The sequence below is a fragment of the Diplotaxodon limnothrissa genome, linkage group LG4, assembly GCF_057381915.1.
Source record: "Diplotaxodon limnothrissa isolate DT_005_m linkage group LG4, D_limnothrissa_male_GT1.1, whole genome shotgun sequence".
NCBI lineage: Eukaryota > Metazoa > Chordata > Actinopteri > Cichliformes > Cichlidae > Diplotaxodon > Diplotaxodon limnothrissa.
The window spans coordinates 19,892,800-19,912,679 of NC_140599.1; the positions used below are offsets into that span (position 1 = coordinate 19,892,800).

The following is a 19,880-nucleotide window of genomic DNA, read 5'->3' on the forward strand; positions in this document are numbered from 1 at the left end:
CCTATTCAGTGCTGGTCGCTGCTTTGTGAATACTTTTTTGAACATCAGAAGCCTTGCTGGTTGTTTTTCCACCTTGCTTTGCTCAAAGGTAGTTGAACCATTTGCTCAATAGGTGTTTTGACATTTTCAAGCCTTAAAAGATACAGGCAAAGCTGGTCACCATCGAGACAAGCCTGAATACACCCGCTGCCCCACCCCTCCAGTGATTGAGGGTAGGGGAAGCAACTCGTGGCTAAGAGCTCAAGAGGAAATGCAGATGGGCTTCCCATTTTTGTCATACTGGTACACCAGCATCTTGATGCAGTGGGAGTTGGCTGGTGAGATCCAGGGACTGCTTGTGATGGAGAAGTTGTGGCTGGCGTAGAATGGCGGCGGCTGCTTCCGGCAGTGGACCAAGGCTCGCAGCACATTGGCCGCCATGCTCCGGAAACGCTTGCTGATGAAGCAGTAGAGGAAGAAGTTGATCCCGGTGTTGAGCAGTGCTAGCATGTTTGCCAGATCCGTGAGTACATGGAGCAGACGGCTGGCAGTTTGTGATGCCGGGGGAGACGAGTAGAAGTGGTAGAGGATCACGAGGGTGCGCGGTGCCCACAGAACAGCAAAAATGGAGGTGATGGCGAGGAGGATGGCGGTGGTCTTGCCGGTTGAATAACCACGCAGACGGAAACAGCTACGGCGTCTGCGCAGCTTACGCACAATGATGGCATTAAGGGAAAAGAAGACCGTGCAGGGTAGGAGGTACACGGTGGCACAGTGGGCCCACACAAGGACGTGCTGGGCCACCGTTCTTTTGTCGCCCTCTTCTCCTCCTCCTTCTCCTTCTCTTCCGCCCCCTCCTCGATCACTACTACCCAGTCCAGGAAGGCTGTGCCAAAACTCAGGCCACCAGTAGTAGGGAGCTGCAGAGACCAAGCATCCAACGTAGACGGCGAATATCACTCTGCGTGTGCGGGCTGGGTAGGAGACCGTGTGGTAGCGCAGAGGGTGACAAACAGCGATGTAACGATCAATGGTAAGAGGCACGGTGATCCAGATGGAGGTGTGGATGGAGGAAAACTCCAGCACCTGAACTGCGTTATTTAATGACGGAGGCAGCGGCGCTGCCAAAATAAAATCCTCCAATATAAAGTCAACAAAAACAATGAGGAACAGAACGAGGATGTCGGCGGCTGCCAGAGCCAGGAGATAATTGTAGGAGGACTTCTGACGACGCAGCACCAGCTGGGACAGGATTACCACAGTCAGGATGTTAGCTAGGAGGAGGTGGGAGGGGGATGCGGACAGGTGATTAAAAGAAGATAGAGGAAATAGGGAAATGATGAGGAAGGAAAAAGTATGATGAGATCGGGAAAAGGTATGGGCATGGATTAGGGCAGGGAGAAAACAGAGAAATTGAGTGTTAGTGAGCAGATAATTGAAAGCGCTAGCAATAAACAAGACAGCAACAGAGAGGGAGTTGATAGTGATATGTCGGTCGCGAATGAAATGGCTCTTAGAGCCAGATCTTTGACGTGAACAACGCGAGACCTGGCTCCTTATCGCGAGCCGTGGTTTTTTTTTTTCTTTCTCGCACCCTCTCTCGCACTTTTTTCCGCTTTGTGCTTTGCACTGGGAAGAGGGGGGAGGGGCGATAGTTACACTCGCAGTAGCACAGGAACAGAGCGGGAGGGAGAGACAGAGAAAGAGAGCCAGGGACAACATCACATTAGAATGGTATAGTAATCATCCACAACTATTTTCAGTTGCAGATGACAAAGGATTCAGAAAGTTTATTCATGCAGGTCCATATGACAGAGATTATGCATGTTCTTTTTGTTTTCATATTTTAATTTATTTAATTGTGTTGTGGTTTGCAGTGTTTTGTGTGGTTTCACTTTAAATTGGTTTAAAAGGAAAAAGCTGAAAATTTAAATAGTTAAAAGTTAAAATGTGAATAATTGGGTTTGTATTATATGATTTATTTATTACATTTTATGTGGAGTGAATAAATAAAAGTATATTTACGGTGACCCCTAGAGACAAAGCACGTACAAACTTCAAATCACGTAAAAACTCCAAAACACGTACAAAAGACAACAGAAGTGCTCCAGGATGCTAGGCGCAGTGTTGAGCTTTTGTTACCTAGTGGTTACCTAGTGAATATATATATGAGTGCTTGTGTATAAATACACAAACAATACACATATGCTTTCAGTTGTGTAATTTAAGTGATCTAGGTAGCTCTGTTTTGGAAGTTCAGTTAAAGCTAGAAATGTGTTTTGGAGTTTGTACGTGCTTTGTCTCTAGGGGCCACCGCATATATTTACATATAAACATATATAAATAAAACCACTTTTCGGAGCCGAAAGAGCCGGCTCTTTTTAGTGAGCCGAGCCGAAAGAGTCGGTTCTCTAAAAAGAGCTGGAAATCCCATCACTAGGAGTTGATAGCAATAGAGATACTGCAGACAGGTAGGTGCTAACACAAGCTCAACACAAAAAGCAGACACCAAAATTAGGAGGCTAGAAAATTTAAACTGAGCAAAAAAGAAAGCACATCAACAGCACCACCTAAAAGCAGGTGTAAAAGCATGCCGAGTGAACTCTGTGCCCTGTGACATTTTCTTGCAGTTTCAGTCCACAGTATACAAAAATATTCAATTCTGTCATTATTCCCAGACAGTGTTTTCCATGTTCAAACAGCTCCTATTCTGTAAACCTTCTCTAGTTTATTGATCCCCTTCATCTACACCTGCTGTGTGATTCCAGCAGCACCTGCCTGTGCCTTTGGCCAAATTGTTATCTGCAATAAAGAGCGAACCCACAACAAAAACAGGAGGGCAGCGTGCAGCATCGCAGCCTTGGCAATTTGCTGAGTTCACTACTATGTGCCATCCTGCTGCCGGCAATTTCGGTCCTAAAACAAAGCACAAGGGCACCCCATCTCTCCATTTGCCTCTGTTTTCGATTTTTATTCCATGTGCCCAGCAAGCTCCATAATAACTTCTCATCCAGCCTGCCAAGTTTCTCTCCCAGCTGATTTATTACGCATTTGTTTTACAGGTAAATACCCAAGATGGAGTGCAAAAAGGCCTGAATGTGATTTAGCTCACGACTGCATTTAGTCTGACTGCTGTGCATCTGAGAGGCACCAGCACAGCTTTCTGGCTCTCACGTGGACCTGCACATCCCATTTCTCCAATCAGTGCAAATTGCACATTGCTCCCAAGATAGTCCCATCACGTCAGCAAGGTTTATAGGCCTCACTCAAACCCTTCCCAAACTTCGAGGGCACAGCACACAAAATGCATGCTTGGCTTACTCTGTAATATGAATGGAAGTAAAGACTGAGACAAAGACTAAAATCAGTGAAATGAATCATCAGCATTGCTGGTACATTTTAAAATTGAAAACATTTCATCACCGCGAGTGCGAGGAAGGAGGGTACTTAATTTGACAGTTCAGTACACATCGTTTAATTGATTAACTGCTCATTCCTGTTTGTCTAATAAAATCTAATTGGGGACCTATGCTTCCACTTATTTTTTGTTACTTCTGTGAGGTGGCCTCCATGTGCTGGTGTAGCGGGTGCAGTGCCTAGCCTCAAAGGTATTGATCAAAGCTGAATTCAAATGAGACCTTCTGGGATGCTACGTGTCTGTAGATCTGACATGGTCCCTGGGTCTTGGAGGAGTATTCTTGGATCCTTTTGTTTTGAGCATAATTCATACTCAGATTTTATCCTGTGTTACTTTTGAAAATTAGGCTTTCTGTGTTGTTTATATCTGTATTTTATGTCTTACTAACAAAAAACCTGCCCTACGGATGGTTTTTGCCAAGTCTGTGGAACTTTTTCACGTCATTTATATATGAAAAGACATGTTGTTCTTGAATGAATAATCTTTGCAAGCTATATCTTCACTGTATAAGAAAAAGCAATTACAATTACAGGCCCTATTAGCATTACTGTTTGATAAACATTTACAGATATGAATGAGAACACATGATACTTGACTAAAAATTGCTTAGCAAATTGTACAACATGCATGTAATGTAGATGTAATGGCACAGCTCATTTTGAGATCAGCTACTACACGTAATCATACGTCTATAATTAATCTCTTCATCCTGGTATTCTATGGCAAATGCCAATGGGGCTCCATGGCAGTGAGTACAGGGCCCTCAGCCCACTCATGTAGTCGGTTTCTGATTGCTTGGTTAGCCTACTGGTGTGGTGGGAGACACAGCAAACCTGGCAACGGAATTTATTGATGTGCCGTCCTGGTGGAGTTGGACTACCTGCATAAGCTCTGTAGGGACCAGGTATCGCCTCATGCAACCAGCAGTGACACTAACCCTAGCCAAATGCAAAACTATTGAAAGAACAGTCAGAAAAGATGACAAGGGAGAAAAAATGGGAGCAGCCTCCGCTTATTTGTGTTTTTTCATTCCTGTTGTTTCATTGTTGCCCCTCTACTGCACCCGTTGGTAATTTAATTAGCACCAACGCATCTGAAACGAATCCACTCTGCTAGTTGACTGACTAGGCAGATATTACAGAAGGTTAACAGAATTGATGCTATACTGTGATTTAAGTGTCCCTTAATTTTTTTGTGCAGTGTATTTCACCATCAACACAGCCTATTATGACACTGATCAATAGTGCCACAGATTAGATACAGGACTGGGAGGAGATCCCCCTAAGACCCAACCCAGCATCACCTCAGAGACATGCCCAGATGTTGTGCATATAGATAGATGGGTGGCTAATCCAACCCTCAAAGGGATGAGGATTATGACTTTCACTGTTACGCCTACACAATGTATGTCAGTAAAAAGTTTTAGCTTGAATACTTTGTTCATCACGATACAATGTGAGCTTTAGGTTTTCTCTTGCTTTTTCTTTTAGGCATCAAATAGTGTAATTTTTTGTGATCTGTAGACTTACTTCAACAAATCTGACTTAAACTCAATGCAAAACAAATTTGTGATATTCTTGAGGTCTTCTCAACCGGCTCAATGCATTTCTCTTGAAATATTTACTGTTTATTTCTACACATTTTTCAGTATTAGTTTGCTAACAGTTATCTTCTGCTTGCTTAATTGGTGCATTGCTACCTGTTGTTGTTGTTGTTTTTAAATACACCAGTGCCACCAACTACACACTAGAAGAATAGATTGCAAGCATCAGTAGGGCTGCTTATCAACTAAATGGGTTTCTAAGTGAAAAATGGACTTTCTCCTAAAAACTGTGCTGCATAATGCTCAGGATACCTTTAATGGACTCTGGCTATCAACTTTCATAACCAAGGTTATCTATCTTCCTGAAACGCTGATGCTGACATTTTGAAAATAAACGTTATTTTTCCCTGAAAGCGATGATCCGTGAATTCTGTTTGCTACCACTTTATTTGAAGGTGTGTCACCCTGAGCCATAGGATGAGTCTTTTTTGATGTTTATGGTCGATGTCAGTGAGTGTTTTTAGGTCATTTATGTTATTTTAAACTAATACCAAAATGGTTTGAGACATCAATGTTATGATAACATGACATTACCAAAGATTAGGTTACTGTACAACCGGGGTTTCATGCCTTGTTCAACCTGCACCGCTGTAGCTGAGGTCAAAGAAAACATTCAAGGCACTTCAAGTAAAGTCTTACCTTCTGTTCTGATAATATTCAGTGAAGGCAGCCATTTATTTAATGCATTTGAACCTTTTTTTGTCCTCACAGGAACGTAAGTGCAGTGTGAAATTCAGAGACACGTTTTGAGTCACTTGTTTCCAGTTTATCCAGAGATTTCTATTTCATGCTCTATTAGTTCAATAACCTAACTAACGATAAAATATACACAACATTGCATGTGTGCTTTGCTGTTGCTGCATAACCCTCTTTAAGTCAAACCTGCCGGAGACACGTAAACATTACACTTTACACAACAGCTTCACAGACATCAAAGCACTCAGTGGCAGTCACAGTCCACACAGTGTGTCTGTGTGTGTGTATGTTCTGTGATCCTTGTGCCTCCCTCTGCAGTAAAAGATCTGGGATTGGATTAAATATGGCAGCTTGAAGTCTGGTACATCACACTTCACAGCCTCTGCCACTGTCAACTGATTAGAAATTACAAAGCCAGCTCTGGATAACGACTAAAGTTGTGCGGAGGATGTGCAGCAGACGACACAAACGCACATAGAAATGCATGTGCGGCTCCACAAATGTGCATAAAAAACACACAGATCGTTAGGGAAGCACCAATTCATTAACGATCTATCAATAACCACAAATGAGACGTCAAAGCTGCTCACAACACCCAACAACTTAACAAATATCAGTCACATCACAATTGCACAGCTCACTATCCTCTCCATAGCTGAGTTGCTTTCGTCTTAAATCTTGTCTGACTGTGTCATCGATTCTTTGAGTTTAAAGCTGCTTGTTGTTGTTTTTGATTTTAATTTTGGTAGATTACAGATTACACAACTCAAATCAAACAGTAAGAGATGTGGTACTTAATCGTTTGTGCTATGAGGTGTATATTAACCCCAAATGAGAGACAGTATAGCGATTTTGTGTCATGTGAAGGTGTTTTAATCTTTTCCCTTTGATTTGACAAAACTTTAATAACAAAAAAACCCTTGATTTTCTTTTTATTTGACTGTTGGCAGTTGATTTGGGTAACAGGGGTCAAGTTTGGTTGGTTGCTCCCAGTTACTGAGCACAGTGTCGTTGCTGTTTGCAGGACATTAAGTCAAAGTCAGCGCATTGATTTTTAGACCAAAAAAACATTTGGATCTTGGTAATCGGCTAACTGAGTTACTGTCTGAAGGAAAAATGTCATGTCCTTCTTCTGGCTTCTTAAACGTATGGCTTTGCTATATTTTTTTGTCATTCATAGCATTTTGAATACATGTGGGTTGGGATTATTGATCAGATAAATTTTACTTTAGGTTAACAAGCCAACAATGCTCAGGGTCTAGGAGATGTCACTGGGGTCATACTGACATAAAAGTATACTTAGTGACACCATGATTTTATTTATATGTAGGCTAATTGCTTTTTGTTTTGCTTCCTTACTCAGTGTATCATTGTCTTTTGTACTTGTCTAGTCACATGACTCTTAAGTACTTTTACTTTATTATTACGGTCATCACATCATCTTTTTTCCAACTCAGAAATGGCTTTATTTGGATGAGAGGACATTAGTAATCTGCATCCATAACTGTATGAGGACTCAAAATTTCACTCACTGGGCTGTACTATACAGCAAGCTATACCTCAACTGACAACAGCTAACGGCTTAAGATGACCGCATTGGTAGCACTGTTAACCATCGCTGTGAGTCCATCGCCATTACAGTGGTTCTGAGGGCTTGCCAGACAGTATTTTCCTTAGTGATAAGCCTCATGACTCAGACAAAACCTCCATATCTGAGCTGATATAGGAATTGAAAACATGGGAATTGGAAGCAAAGAAATCATTGAGTTGTTTTCAAAGTTTTCACCAGAAATTAATTATTTTTCAAGCTATATAATCTGGTAATTTCTGAGCTTTTGCGCTAATACAGTATAATAATGGATTGGATTTATATAGCGCTTTTCAAGGCACCCAAAGCGCTTTACAATACCACTATTCATTCACTCTCACATTCATACACTGGTGGAGGCAGCTACAGTTGTAGCCACAGCTGCCCTGGGGCAGACTGACAGAAGGGAGGCTGCCATATCGCGCCATCGGCCCCTCTGGCCAACACCAGTAGGCAAGTAGGGTAAAGTGTCTTGCCCAGGGACACAACGACCAGGACAGAGAGCCCAGGGATCGAACCGGCGACCTTCCGGTTACAGATGCGATTCCCAACCCCCTGAGCCACGGTCGCCCAGGGGGCAGAAAAAATCCACTCCTGTCTTCAACCTACCACTACTGCAAGGTTACAAAAATTGAGAGTTGCATGACCCTGAAAAAACAACACTGAAGTCTGGCTTGTGCTCTTGTGCTGCCATTCGTGAAGGTGACAACAGTGTGAATAATGAACTCTTTAGTCACAGCCCCCTGTCACTCCAAACAGCCACACCTGTAGTAATGTATAATGTTAATCCTGCAATTTAACCAGACAGCAGCTGGTGAGTGTTTTTAATCAGTGTGTTCCATGCAAACTATGGGGAACATCAGGAATCTGCTACCGAGCAAAGCAATCACAAGGATGTTTTCATGAAGCAGTCAAGGAATGCACGATTTTTCCTTAGCGACTGGTGGTTGCCAGGGAGTCACTGACCAATCTGTAGACCTGTGTAACTGGGGCTTAAGCAATCCATTTCCTGGGTACTGTCATCAGTCACTGGGAAATGATTGGTCTTTTTTTCCCACTTGATGCTATCAGACCTAGGGGAAATGTGGACCAGCAGCAAGTGGCACACAGGCTAGAGAGCACTGCGTAGCTAATTATAAAAAACTGGATTAATAGAGAGGACACCAAAGTTAGCGTCTTGCTCATTTATTTCTGGGCTACCATTCATTCACTCAACCTATACACACAGTACAAGTCACATTAAACCAAGCATTCTTCAAATAGTTACAGAATGCAAACTTTAAAAAGCAAAAAACGCAATAATTCAAAATAATTTTACTTATTCAAATACTCATAACTAAAAAAAAACACAAAACCCGGCTGAAGGATAACTTACAGCATAACTCAAATAGCTCATTTAATGTTCACACAACATTCCCACAACATTCGCGCCATATACGCTATTACTCTTGAACGTATTGTTACCAGAGCGTAAATACAACATGGCGGCAGACGACTGCGAATGCCATGCTCATCAAATCACAGGCTTTCCCCTTAACTCATGTACTCCCTACTGTCTGGTTAACACTAGAACAAACTCTACAACACATTTTCTGAATTTGCAGATTGCTTCTATCACAACGCACACCTGTATGACTGGGGCCTTATCTACCTGACCATATACCGTCACCATGATTGTCATGCAATCAAATAAATGAATGAGATAGCATGATGTGGTTAGCGATCATGTGTCTGTAAAACCTCTATAGACACCAAAACAGTTTTTTTCTTTTACTGTGAAACCTTGGAGTCATTTTTGACCAGGACATGTCCTTCAACGCACATATTAAACAAATATGTAAGACTGCTTTCTTCCATTTGTGCAACATCTCTAAAATTAGAAATATCCTGTCTCAGAGTGACGCTGAAAAACTAGTTCATGCATTCATTACTTCCAGGCTGGACTACTGTAATTCATTATTATCAGGATGTCCTAAAAACTCGCTGAAAAGTCTTCAGCTAATCCAAAATGCTGCAGCAAGAGTCCTGACAGGGACTAGAAAGAGAGAGCATATTTCTCCTGTTTTGGCTTCCCTTCATTGGCTTCCTGTTAAATCCAGAATTGAATTCAAAATCCTGCTCCTCACATACAAGGTCTTAAATAATCAGGCCCCATCTTATCTTAATGACCTTGTAGTACCATATCACCCTATTAGAGCACTTCGCTCTCCCACTGCAGGCCTACTTGTTGTTCCTAGAGTATTTAAAAGTAGAATGGGAGGGAGAGCCTTCAGTTTTCAGGCCCCTCTTCTGTGGAACCAGCTTCCAGTTTGGATTCGGGAGACAGACACTATCTCTACTTTCAAGATTAGGCTTAAAACTTTCCTTTTTGCTAAAGCATATAGTTAGGGCTGGACCAGGTGACCCTGAATCCTCCCTTAGTTATGCTGCAATAGACGTAGGCTGCCGGGGATTCCCATGATCAATCAATCAATCAAAGCTTTATTCGTCACATGCAGGTTGCCCTGCAGTGAAATGGGACCCCCCCCCCCCGACCTTACACATATAGCACAAACATTACATGGGGATACAGGTCGGAGATTGGTAGAATCAGAGAAAAAAAACATTGAAATGTACACTACAGTGGGGAAAGTACAAGAGGAAAAAAAGAGACCCCTACTCATGCTGTGCTTCCATGGTAGGACAGCATGAGAACAGGAAACACAAAAAACTCCTCTGCACAAAGAGCACATAAATGTCCACAGCACAACATTATGAAGACATGACAAGCTACAGGGGTGGGTGGGGGGTGAGGAGTAATCCGAAGCGAACACAGCATTGATGCTGGTTGTACTGATGCATTGAGTTTTTCCTTTCCAGTCACCTTTCTCACTCACTATGTGTTAATAGAGCTCTCTGCATTGAATCATATCTGTTATTAACCTCTGTCTCTCTTCCACAGCATGTCTTTTATCCTGTTTTCCTTCTCTCACCCCAACCGGTCGCAGGAGATGGCCCCGCCCCTCCCTGAGCCTGGTTCTGCCGGAGGTTTCTTCCTGTTAAAAGGGAGTTTTTCCTTCCCACTGTCGCCAAAGTGCTTGCTCATAGGGGGTCATATGATTGTTGGGTTTTTCTCTGTATCTACTGTACTATATAAAGCGCCTTGAGGCGACTTTTGTTGTGATTTGGCGCTATATAAATAAAATTGAATTGAAATTGAATTGAAATATAAATACTCTATTTTCACTTCGGTGAAGCTGGACATTTTGATTGGTGTTTATGGGGACTGGTTCGCTCTTAGAGCCTCAAGCGGTGATTTAAGGAACTGCAGTTTTTGGTACGTGCAGCTTTCTTCATTTTTCAACACTATAGCCTCTTTTCTACTACTCGACTTGACTTGATGGGTATTTTAGGGTATTATACAGGTATTTTGGTAAACATAGCTTCTATTCTACGTGTTTGGGGAACATGAACAGCATTTTGGATCACTGAAAACTAAGTTTTTGAAAGAATTCCAGCCATGGTAATAATTTACATGCGTTTATATGTGAACAGGGAAAACCGAGATTTTGTTCTGCAACGTCTAAAGTGTCACACTGTGTGCCATACTATTGTTTGCGGCTTTCGATTGGCCGATATTTCTTCACAGTTTGGGTTCTATGTTTCTGTTGACAGCACCAGAGATATTGTAAATAAATTTTAAAAATCCCTATTTGAAAAATATATGCTCCTTTCACATTATTTTTTTTAAACTAATTTGGGATTTTCTTTTATTATTGTAGGGTCTCACAAAATAAAGCACCTTAAGGCAACTGTTGTGATTTGGCCCTATATAAATGGACAGTGTTGGGGGAGTAACAGAATATATGTATTTAAAAAACTAAATATGAGTAACTGTATCCATCACAGTTACTGTTTAAATAGGTGATAATTAGAATACAGTTACTTTGTTGAAATAAATGGATTACACGGCGGTCTTTTCCTGTTTCATATGTCTCTCTCTAATTTTGGTAATTCCACGCTGGTGGAAACCCAAACAAAACACACAATAAGAGGCTTTAATGTAAGCGTCCTGTTGGTGGCGTCAGTTACACAATAGACCTGAAGCCACCACAACAGAGCCAGCAGTGCACGGGCAGGAATGCATTTCTTACTTGGAAATTCTGACACCACTTCACATTTAAAGAAGAAAAGGATGGGCGAAATCTGACTGTGCAATGCAAACTCTGTTGCCGCAACTAAGCTGCTCTCAGCATCAAAAGACTCCACCTCCAACCTAAAGAAGCATCTGCTTGTAAGTTCTTTAAAAAAACCCAAAAAAAACTAACGTTAGCCTACTGCAACTAACTTGTTTTAGTTGTGGTAGCTACCTGGGTTATGTGCCACTTCAGTATCTCGATGTACTATTGCTGTGTGATTTATTACTATTACTGAAGGCTACTCGCCACCAACCTAACATTGTTAGCTGGTGCTAGCTGGGGTTAGTTCATAGACAGCAGACTGTTAGACTTGATGGATAGCATTAACAACGTGCTAGCTGCAGATAATCATGTGCACTTCTGAAAGCAGACAGAAAGAAAACATATTACTGATACAGAATTAGTTTTCTATACGAGATCACTGCAAAAAGTGCAGCCTTACCGAATGTCCACCCTACTCTTACTCATTTTATATTGAGATTTAAAAATCTAGTTGGTATTGGTATGGCGAGTAAGCTTCAGTCATAGTAATAAATCACACAGCAATTGTACATTCATGTAGTTGTAAAAAGCGTGACAATATATTAAGTAATCCAAAGTATTCAGAATACTTTGCTCACATTAAGTAACTTAACAGAATACGTTACAAGTATTCTGTACTCTGTAGTGGAATAGATTTTAAAAGTAACCTTCCCAACACTGTAAATAGATTTGAGTAGAATAGTGGGGTTAGTTTAAGTGTGAATATGAGTGTCATTGGTTGTCTGTCTGTGATAAGGAAAAGCAGAAGAGGATGGATGAATTAGTTTGTCTTGTCACTGCATTTTTATGGGAAAAGTTTATTGCTAACTTTGTGCTGTCTTCCAGATGGAGATCCATTACAAATCAAACACATAATAGACGTCACCTTCAATCCATTGCCTCACGTTCTCTATTGTACCTCTGCCCATCCGTTTTCCTCTCTGTGTACATACTGCTGAACAGAGGGGGAGTGACATAAAATGGAAACAGTGAGGTGTTGACTGTCACAGGCTGGGTATTATTCTGTTTGGGCTCCCCAGCGAGGCAGGGCACTCTACAAACAAACAAAGGGGATCTGTTGAGAGCTTGACATTTCCATTTAGCCTGAGCCACCCTGCACTGGGTTGCCTATTCATTTCAATTGACTCCTGCTCTTTCCGTCGTCTCTGGAGCGGGGGTAGATCTGCTCGGCATTCAGGTGGTATGGGGTGGCACATGCGGGGCTCGTCTCAGCAGGAACAGGGGAAGCCGAGGTGCAGAGAGGTACACCGTGCGCGCACAGAAAGGCACATGCGACAGAAAAACATTCACCATCCTTTCCTTTTTTTTTCTTTGTGGGAGAAAAAAATAAGCATCTCCATCCAAGAGGAAATTAGAATAACCTGTTGGACGGATAATCGGCTGTTCTGTGTCTGTCTACTTTTGATTGTGTGTGTTTGCACGGGTGATTACTTTGGTGATCTGTGTGCCTTTATGCATGTCTCAGCTCCCCCCGCTGTGCCCCTAATATAACGAGGGACAGGGCCATTGACGTTATTTAGCGGGAAAAGGGAAGGCAGAGTGTGCTCCCTGAGGTGTGTAACGAGGCTGACTCATCCCACCACTAAAGGGACGTGTTCAGCCGGGCTGTCGACAAATGACACAGCACAGTTTAACCCCTCACAACAGCAAGTATAACATAGAGACAGAGAGACTGACACGTTCTTATACAACTGTCATCAAGTTTTCTCACGGGCCCCATGTAAAGCAGAAACAATATTGTAAAACGGAAATTATGATCTAAAAAAAGAGAAGCATTGCATCATTGCAATTAGGGAATTTTTCTCCCCTTTATAATCTTGGAGGAAATCGAGGTCAAGCTTTAATGGCTTTTCCGGAGGCTAATAAGAATAGGTTGGGTTACTGCTGTGCTGGTGGGGCCACAAGGAGAGACTGGTGTGGAGGGGGGAGTTAGTGGCTTGAACCCGGGAGTGGGCTTCCTGTCGCAGGCACTGTAGCTATAAAGGCACTTCTCTTGAAGTGTGATCTGAGGAAGGTGGCAGGTGAGTGAGCAGGGACAGAGACAGACAGACAGAGAGGTATCGAGGACGGGCGGCAGGAGGAAAGGAAGCGAGGCGAGAGACGGAGAGTGGGTGAATATCAAAAGCTTGCTTCAAAGGTCACAGCACTTTGTTCCTGATGACCAGCATTTCCCTTTTGTCTATCTCTAAGTGTCAGACTGGACATGAAGGGTGGCGATTCCTTAATTTCTCCAAACCAAAAAACAGGGGTGCGTCCCCACTACAAAGCAGTGAAAAGCAAACAGGGAAGATAAAAAATGATGGTTTTCTTTTTTACAAAGCATTCATTTGCATTCAGTATGGGATTTAAATGCAGTGACAGTCAACCTGATTCCTGATGTGTGAGGTGAGTGCTAACAGAGGATTTCAGAAGAAGCCCAAAGGAGAAATAAATTCAATAACATAAAGCTAACAATGAGAAAAATCAGAGAAGGGGAGACGGAGATGCGTACGGAAACTGAATATTTAAGTTTAATGGGCATATTAAGAGAAAATAAGCCCTCTCCCTATGTGCTGCTAATGGTATTGATGTGACTGCAGTGCTTTGCTGCCTGCTCACCTTAACAGCCATTCATTTTACAGACAGGCCACAGTGAGTCAAGGTTTGGGCACGACTGTCCTCACATCAAAGCTAAGGCTGCCGCCGGTGATAAGGTGCAGGTATTGTGCACTGAATGACAAAGACCTGCTATTAATTTTTTAAGGATTAGTCAACTAAATCAGCAATTGTAATGTTCACCTAAGGAAAATGTAGCACGTGTAATTGAGTGTGATGTGTGAAAAGAAAGAAAAGGAGCACATTTGATAATAGATGTGAGGAGGGAAGAAGGGGAAACAGATAGAAGATCAGGAATGTTAATCATTAAAAGTCATCTAATTAGCCATAGATTTATATGTTACTGCTGTCCAAAGAATCCAAACGACTTACACATACCGAGTTTGCTGTATTCTCTGCAGCCGTGACAGCATTTTGCTGCCTACTGGTCAAATAAAGTCAGTTCTTGTCACAGCACATCTCTGATTTATTGCCTCAAGCAACACCTCCCTCCTCTCTAGCCTCCTCTGTTCTCCCGTGCCATCTCTGGCCCATCTCTCCCATAACAAGCTCTCACTCTCCCCCTATCTTTCTCTGCTTTCGTAAATCAGTACTTGAAATCTGCTCATGCTTCAGGATATACCCTCACATCCATTTCCTTTGCATGCCCCACCTATTTTAAAAAAACATCTTTAGAGTGATTGGATTTTTATCAACAAGTTACCAACCCACTACAGACGTCCCGCTGCTGGTGCATATTGACAGATCAATAGCTCAAACTGAAAATCGATGGGGGTCCGTCTCTTCATTATCCTAAACAGCGGCTGACACTGGCCCCTTACACTGCAACATGGAGGCAGGGGTTGTTAGTGCTGAACCTTCCCAACCTTTCCCCCCCTGCGTGGATGCAAGAGTGTGAGTGGGAGGAGACACCTGAACACAGTCACACTTGTGAGGAGCTTTGAGGAGCGGCGAGGTACCATGCAGAAATGTGAGCACACATATGTTTGTGCACAGGGAGTCAGGGAGGAATCCCATGGGAGCTTTACAGCAAGCGACTGAAAACAACACATGTGATTCTCTTTTCCCACAATGTTGAAAGTAAAGCATCAAAAAGAGCATCATTTTCTGGTCTCCCACTGAAACGGCTGAAGTGCTTTTTCTTTTTACTGAGATAACAGTCTCAGTCTTCCCAAGGTCAAAAATGTGCTACATTCTTTGACAGTGTGCAGACTTGGAGTTGAATTGCTCTACCAGAACATTTATTCAGCTACTGAACATCACAACCATTTTAAGATGCTTTACTCAAGCGTGCAAAGGAGACCTGCTGTGCTAATTTCCAACTCTATATTTTTAAGTGGCATGGTGCAAGTCGCAATTCAGAATAATCTTTACATGTCTTGTGCAGACACTTTGTTCTTATCCTGACTTTCTTCTAATTCCTTCTTACTGTAGGATTCATGCTTCAGCAGGAAATCTATGGCATAGCTCCATGGTGACTGCAAACCTCTCTGAAACCTTATGCTGTAACCTATGGCATAACCTTATGACCACCTCCTGTGCATTTACTTTTTCACTGCAGTTTTTTAAAATGTATCCGTTAGAGAATAACAATCACCATCTCCATATAAGGAATAATAATCTAATATAATGAGCATAAGGGCTCAAAAATGTCAGCACATACCTGGAGAGAGATTTCTGTCAAAACCCAAGACGAAAAAAAAAAAAGCCTCAGTAATTTATTTGCTTCTGTCGGCGATGACCACACAGTAATAAATACATAATGCACCAGAACAAACATAAATGCTGGCAACGATATCGGCCACTTTGGTTTTGTTTTCTAATTTCAGTATTCAGCCCGATGAACTTAAATAAAAATATATTGTAAATGAAAATGGGGGGGGGATATGATTTTTGCGTCATGTCTATTTCTTTTATAGCTTAAAGCACATTTAAATAACAGAAGTTGGCCTAGAGTGCTTTATAGACAGGCACGTTTATATTCTGACACTCCCAAAAAATAGATTCAAAATACATGAAAAGCTGTGTTTTGTTGTGTTAACTATACACTGTATAAAGTAAAGATCATAGTGATTTAGTGTTTTTTTTAAACGTGTGTTCAATTTGCAAACTGCAAATAATGATTCATCTCATAAGTCGGGACACACTGATCTGCCTGATCTGCTATTACGGATACTGATATCAGTAATGGTATCAGCAATACTGTCCCTGTTTTTACTTGGTATCTGCTCGATACCAAAACTTGCACAGCACTAAGACTTACATAGGTTACATCGTAGGCTCTGCACCGATTCGCCGGAGAAGTCTAAATCAGGCCTTATTGGCTACCAAAATATTTGAAAACCAAGAACACTTACTGTTACATAGATACGCAGATGCTGTGCTGTGTTGTAGACTGTCTTGTATGGAGTATAATGGGCCGATGTGTAGAATAGCTTTATCTCAACGGGGACAGTGTATCATGAGTTCACTGGATTGTGCGTTACTCCATTATTCAAGCCCAAACACTGTGCTTGTTTTGGTAAAATTATCTTTTATGACTAATTAAATGAAGTTTTAATTGTTAATTATTGGAGGCAATAGAGTTTAATTTAATCTCCTTAGCGGCTTTGTGCCCTGCTGCATTATCTCGGGGCGCAGACATTTCATTAACGCGTTTTGCGTGTTTAATTCAGATGCAGAAGTCTTCAGGCTACGCAAAATGGCTTCTGTTTGCAGAAAGGGCTGATGAATCACCAGGGGAAGTAGGATTTAAAATGTGTAGGTACAGGTCAGTAAACAGCTCCATAAACAACAAATTGTGTTTGAGAAATGTTGGACTGTGTTGGCCCAGACATTAGGGGGACCCTCTCTCGAGGACCCGCTTGTCACACAGCATTGTTCATTAGCCGATGGCTTCCCACTCCACAATTTTTGTCTCACCGGCGAACGCTCTGAGACATGCTGTACTTCACCTCTATAATTCCATCATGTCAAAGGAAGAGCCAGAGAAACGATGCCTTCATTGTACTGCTTGCTATGCCACCACACGTCTGCTCTGTCTCAAGCAGTGTGCTGTAGTGAGTGGAGAACGAAAGAGAGCGGGTTAGCGATTAATTAAAAATGTGGCAATTCGTTTCAGCTCTGTCGTCTGTAGCACCCCGAGTCGGGGCTCAGAGGTGCTACTTCAGCCAGCTCGGCTGTTATTAATCTCTCCCTCTCTATTAGTGCTCTGATCTTTCTCTCCTAACTCCACTTTTCTTCTTCTTCTGGGTGTCCGCATCTTCCATTTTTTTGACTCGCTCCCAATTCATCTGCTTTTTGTTCTGCATTTCCAATTCATCATCTCACTATAGGTCACAGTAATCTTTCCCGGCCGCTCCACTTGCGTAATCCCTTTTCTTATCGCCTTCTTCCCGCCTTGCTGTGACCCCTGTCTGCCCGCCGCACTGCAGGTCAAAGTCTGTCTGCACGGATGCGATGCTGCCTCGCTAAAACCTCATTTCAGTTAACTAATGAATCACTGGCTGACGATCAAATTAACAGCCTCCTTTCCTTCCTATGTGTCTAATATGTGTGGTTCTGCGGGTCACGCTGCTACTACTCACACATGCTGCGCTCATGAAACATTCATGATTCAGCTTGAGTGGAACGAGCTGTGTCATAATGAAGTCGAACCTGCTGCCGCAAAGTATCAGCCCGCTGCACTCAACTCAGCCATTAATTCAGACGACTATTGTAGGATTGCCTTACACTCTCAGGTTATTGTTACTCAGTGATTAAACAACCAGCTTCAATCCAATTTGTAAAGACGACTCAGCAGCAGAATCAAATACAATTTCGGCAGAAAACGACAGCTAAGTAAATTGCTTGCTCTGCCATCCAGGGGAAACAATTAAGCGAGGTTTGATCAGAAAGAACGACTTTTACTTTTACAAGACAGCAAATCTCTGGAGCGACTGCAGTCTTGGCACGCGAGAGCTTTTCACTTTGCAATGCAGATCTGTTTTGAACCAGCACAGCTTAGCTTGTTGATAACATCTCACTCCCTTTATCAAGGAAAGAGGTTCGGCGATAAAGAAGATGTGTTAATCGCGAGGATTAGCATGAATAAGGCATCAGAAGTCAGTGCTGCTGTTCACCAAAGTGAGTCCACGTCATGTCAGAACTCCCAATAAATCAGATCATAAAATTGAGGTTAATTAGTGTAACCTCCAAATTATGTTTTACACTCTTTAATCCCAGATTGAGTTCAGTTTTTGGGTAAAAGCAGACAGTCCACTGGGTCTTCACCTAATCTCTTATTAGGCTTCAGCACTTTTCCTCTTTCATCTGACCTCCAGGTTTTCTGTCTGTGTCTCAGGCTGTCTCTGTTACACACACACACACCTCACTTTGCCTCCCTGTGTGAGACTAGGTCAGTGCTCATAGATCACGCATTGGGATGGAGACAGTAAATGGGTCTGACAGTGTCTGTGAATGGACTAATCATTCAATGGTATAGACACGACAAGGCAGTGTCATTAATTCAGGTCATAGAGAAGAGACATGTAACACACACATACACACTCATCCCAGAGGTTAACCCATGAGTCCCACAATTTGTCATGCAAACATACATATGCCAGCTCCAGATTAATAAAAAAGATGTCATCTCTTAGTTTAATAATAATGATAATAATGGATTGGATTTATATAGCGCTTTTCAAGGCACCCAAAGCGCTTTACAATACCACTATTCATTCATTCTCGCATTCACACACTGGTGGAGGCAGCTACGGTTGTAGCCACAGCTGCCCTGGGGCAGACTGACAGAAGCGAGGCTGCCATATCATAGTTTGAGATCAAATGTCTGGGAAATATTGGAAGAGAGTAATTTCACTTATCAGTATGTCGCTCCCTATTATCCCTGAATCTTTTCAAGTAAGAGGCAAAAGCATAAGAAACTCCAAATGGACACAAGCACAGACACATACATGCTTAGTGCATGTGCACCCACAAGTGTTGGCCACAAGGTCAGGCTGATGAATCAACAGTATGTGTGCATGAAGTGACACTCGGGAGCAGCTGTGCACGACACACTCACTTAGTCCTGCAGGTAAGTGCACAACAAATCAAGATGCAACACTGCACGCCACCAAAGCCAGACTGTCATCAAAAAACGTGAGCAAATTAACACAGAATAAGGCATGCAGGTGAAAGAATACACTCATGTGCACGTCTCTTACCTGGTAGGCCAAGACAGAGCAGGACACTATAATAGATGACGGGTAGTGGTCCGAGAGGGCATCCCTGGGCAGCTTCAGAGGGATTCTGCCCTGTGCTCCAGGTGCTCCCGTTTGGGGGAAAAACAGGGAAGTGGCTGTGCTCCATGGCCTCTTCCTGGTCCTCTTCCTCAGCTGAGCTCAGTGTCAAGAAGCGTGCTGGCCACGAGATCGAACCGCCTGGAAGCCGGTTTTGGGGAGAGGGTGCTCTGTCCTTGGGTGCCAATCAGCATGGGTGTGTGTACGTGTGCGTTTGGCAAGACCGCAAGGTTGAGTGAGTGAGTGAGAAGGAGGGAGGAATGGGAAGAGATGGAGGAGAGCGAGATAGGCAGCAGACGGGGGAGATGCGAGGGATGATATGTGTTAGTAGGTGACGGAAAAAGGAAGGTGGCGAGAGGAGCTGAGAGGGAGGCGTGAAGAGGTGAGTGTGAAGGTAGAAGTGGAGAGGGGAGGATGCTGCCTGAGTGTGTGAGCGAGGGGAATGAGAGCGAGTCGGGAGCGCAGCGGGGAGGAGGAGAGAGGGAGGGCAAAGAAGAGG

At 42.7% G+C, this 19,880-nt stretch overlaps 1 protein-coding gene across 2 annotated transcripts; it reads right to left on the reverse strand.

Moving 5' to 3' along the window:
- Positions 1 to 240: 240 nt before the first annotated feature.
- Positions 241 to 19,451, reverse strand: gpr139 (G protein-coupled receptor 139). Of its 2 annotated transcripts, XM_085352419.1 has the most exons (3): positions 19,307 to 19,451; positions 846 to 1,253; positions 241 to 815 (listed from the first exon to the last, which is right to left on the reverse strand). In XM_085352419.1, the coding sequence occupies exons 1-3, from the start codon at positions 19,449 to 19,451 to the stop codon at positions 241 to 243; spliced, it is 1,128 nt and encodes a 375-aa protein (XP_085208545.1). The 2 variants fall into 2 exon arrangements, with proteins under 2 accessions (XP_085208545.1, XP_085208544.1); XM_085352418.1 differs by having other exon boundaries at positions 241 to 1,253.
- Positions 19,452 to 19,880: the final 429 nt, after the last annotated feature.

What these genes read in the sequence shown, in the direction of transcription:
- gpr139 (XM_085352418.1), bottom strand. Translation starts at nt 19,451, where the DNA reads ATGGAGCACAGCCACTTCCCTGTTTTTCCCCCAAACGGGAGCACCTGG. An exon ending in GCTCTGTCTTGGCCTACCAG is followed by an intron (nt 1,254 to 19,306) that starts GTAAGAGACGTG and finishes ACCTCCTCCTAG; the next exon opens with CTAACATCCTGACTGTGGTA.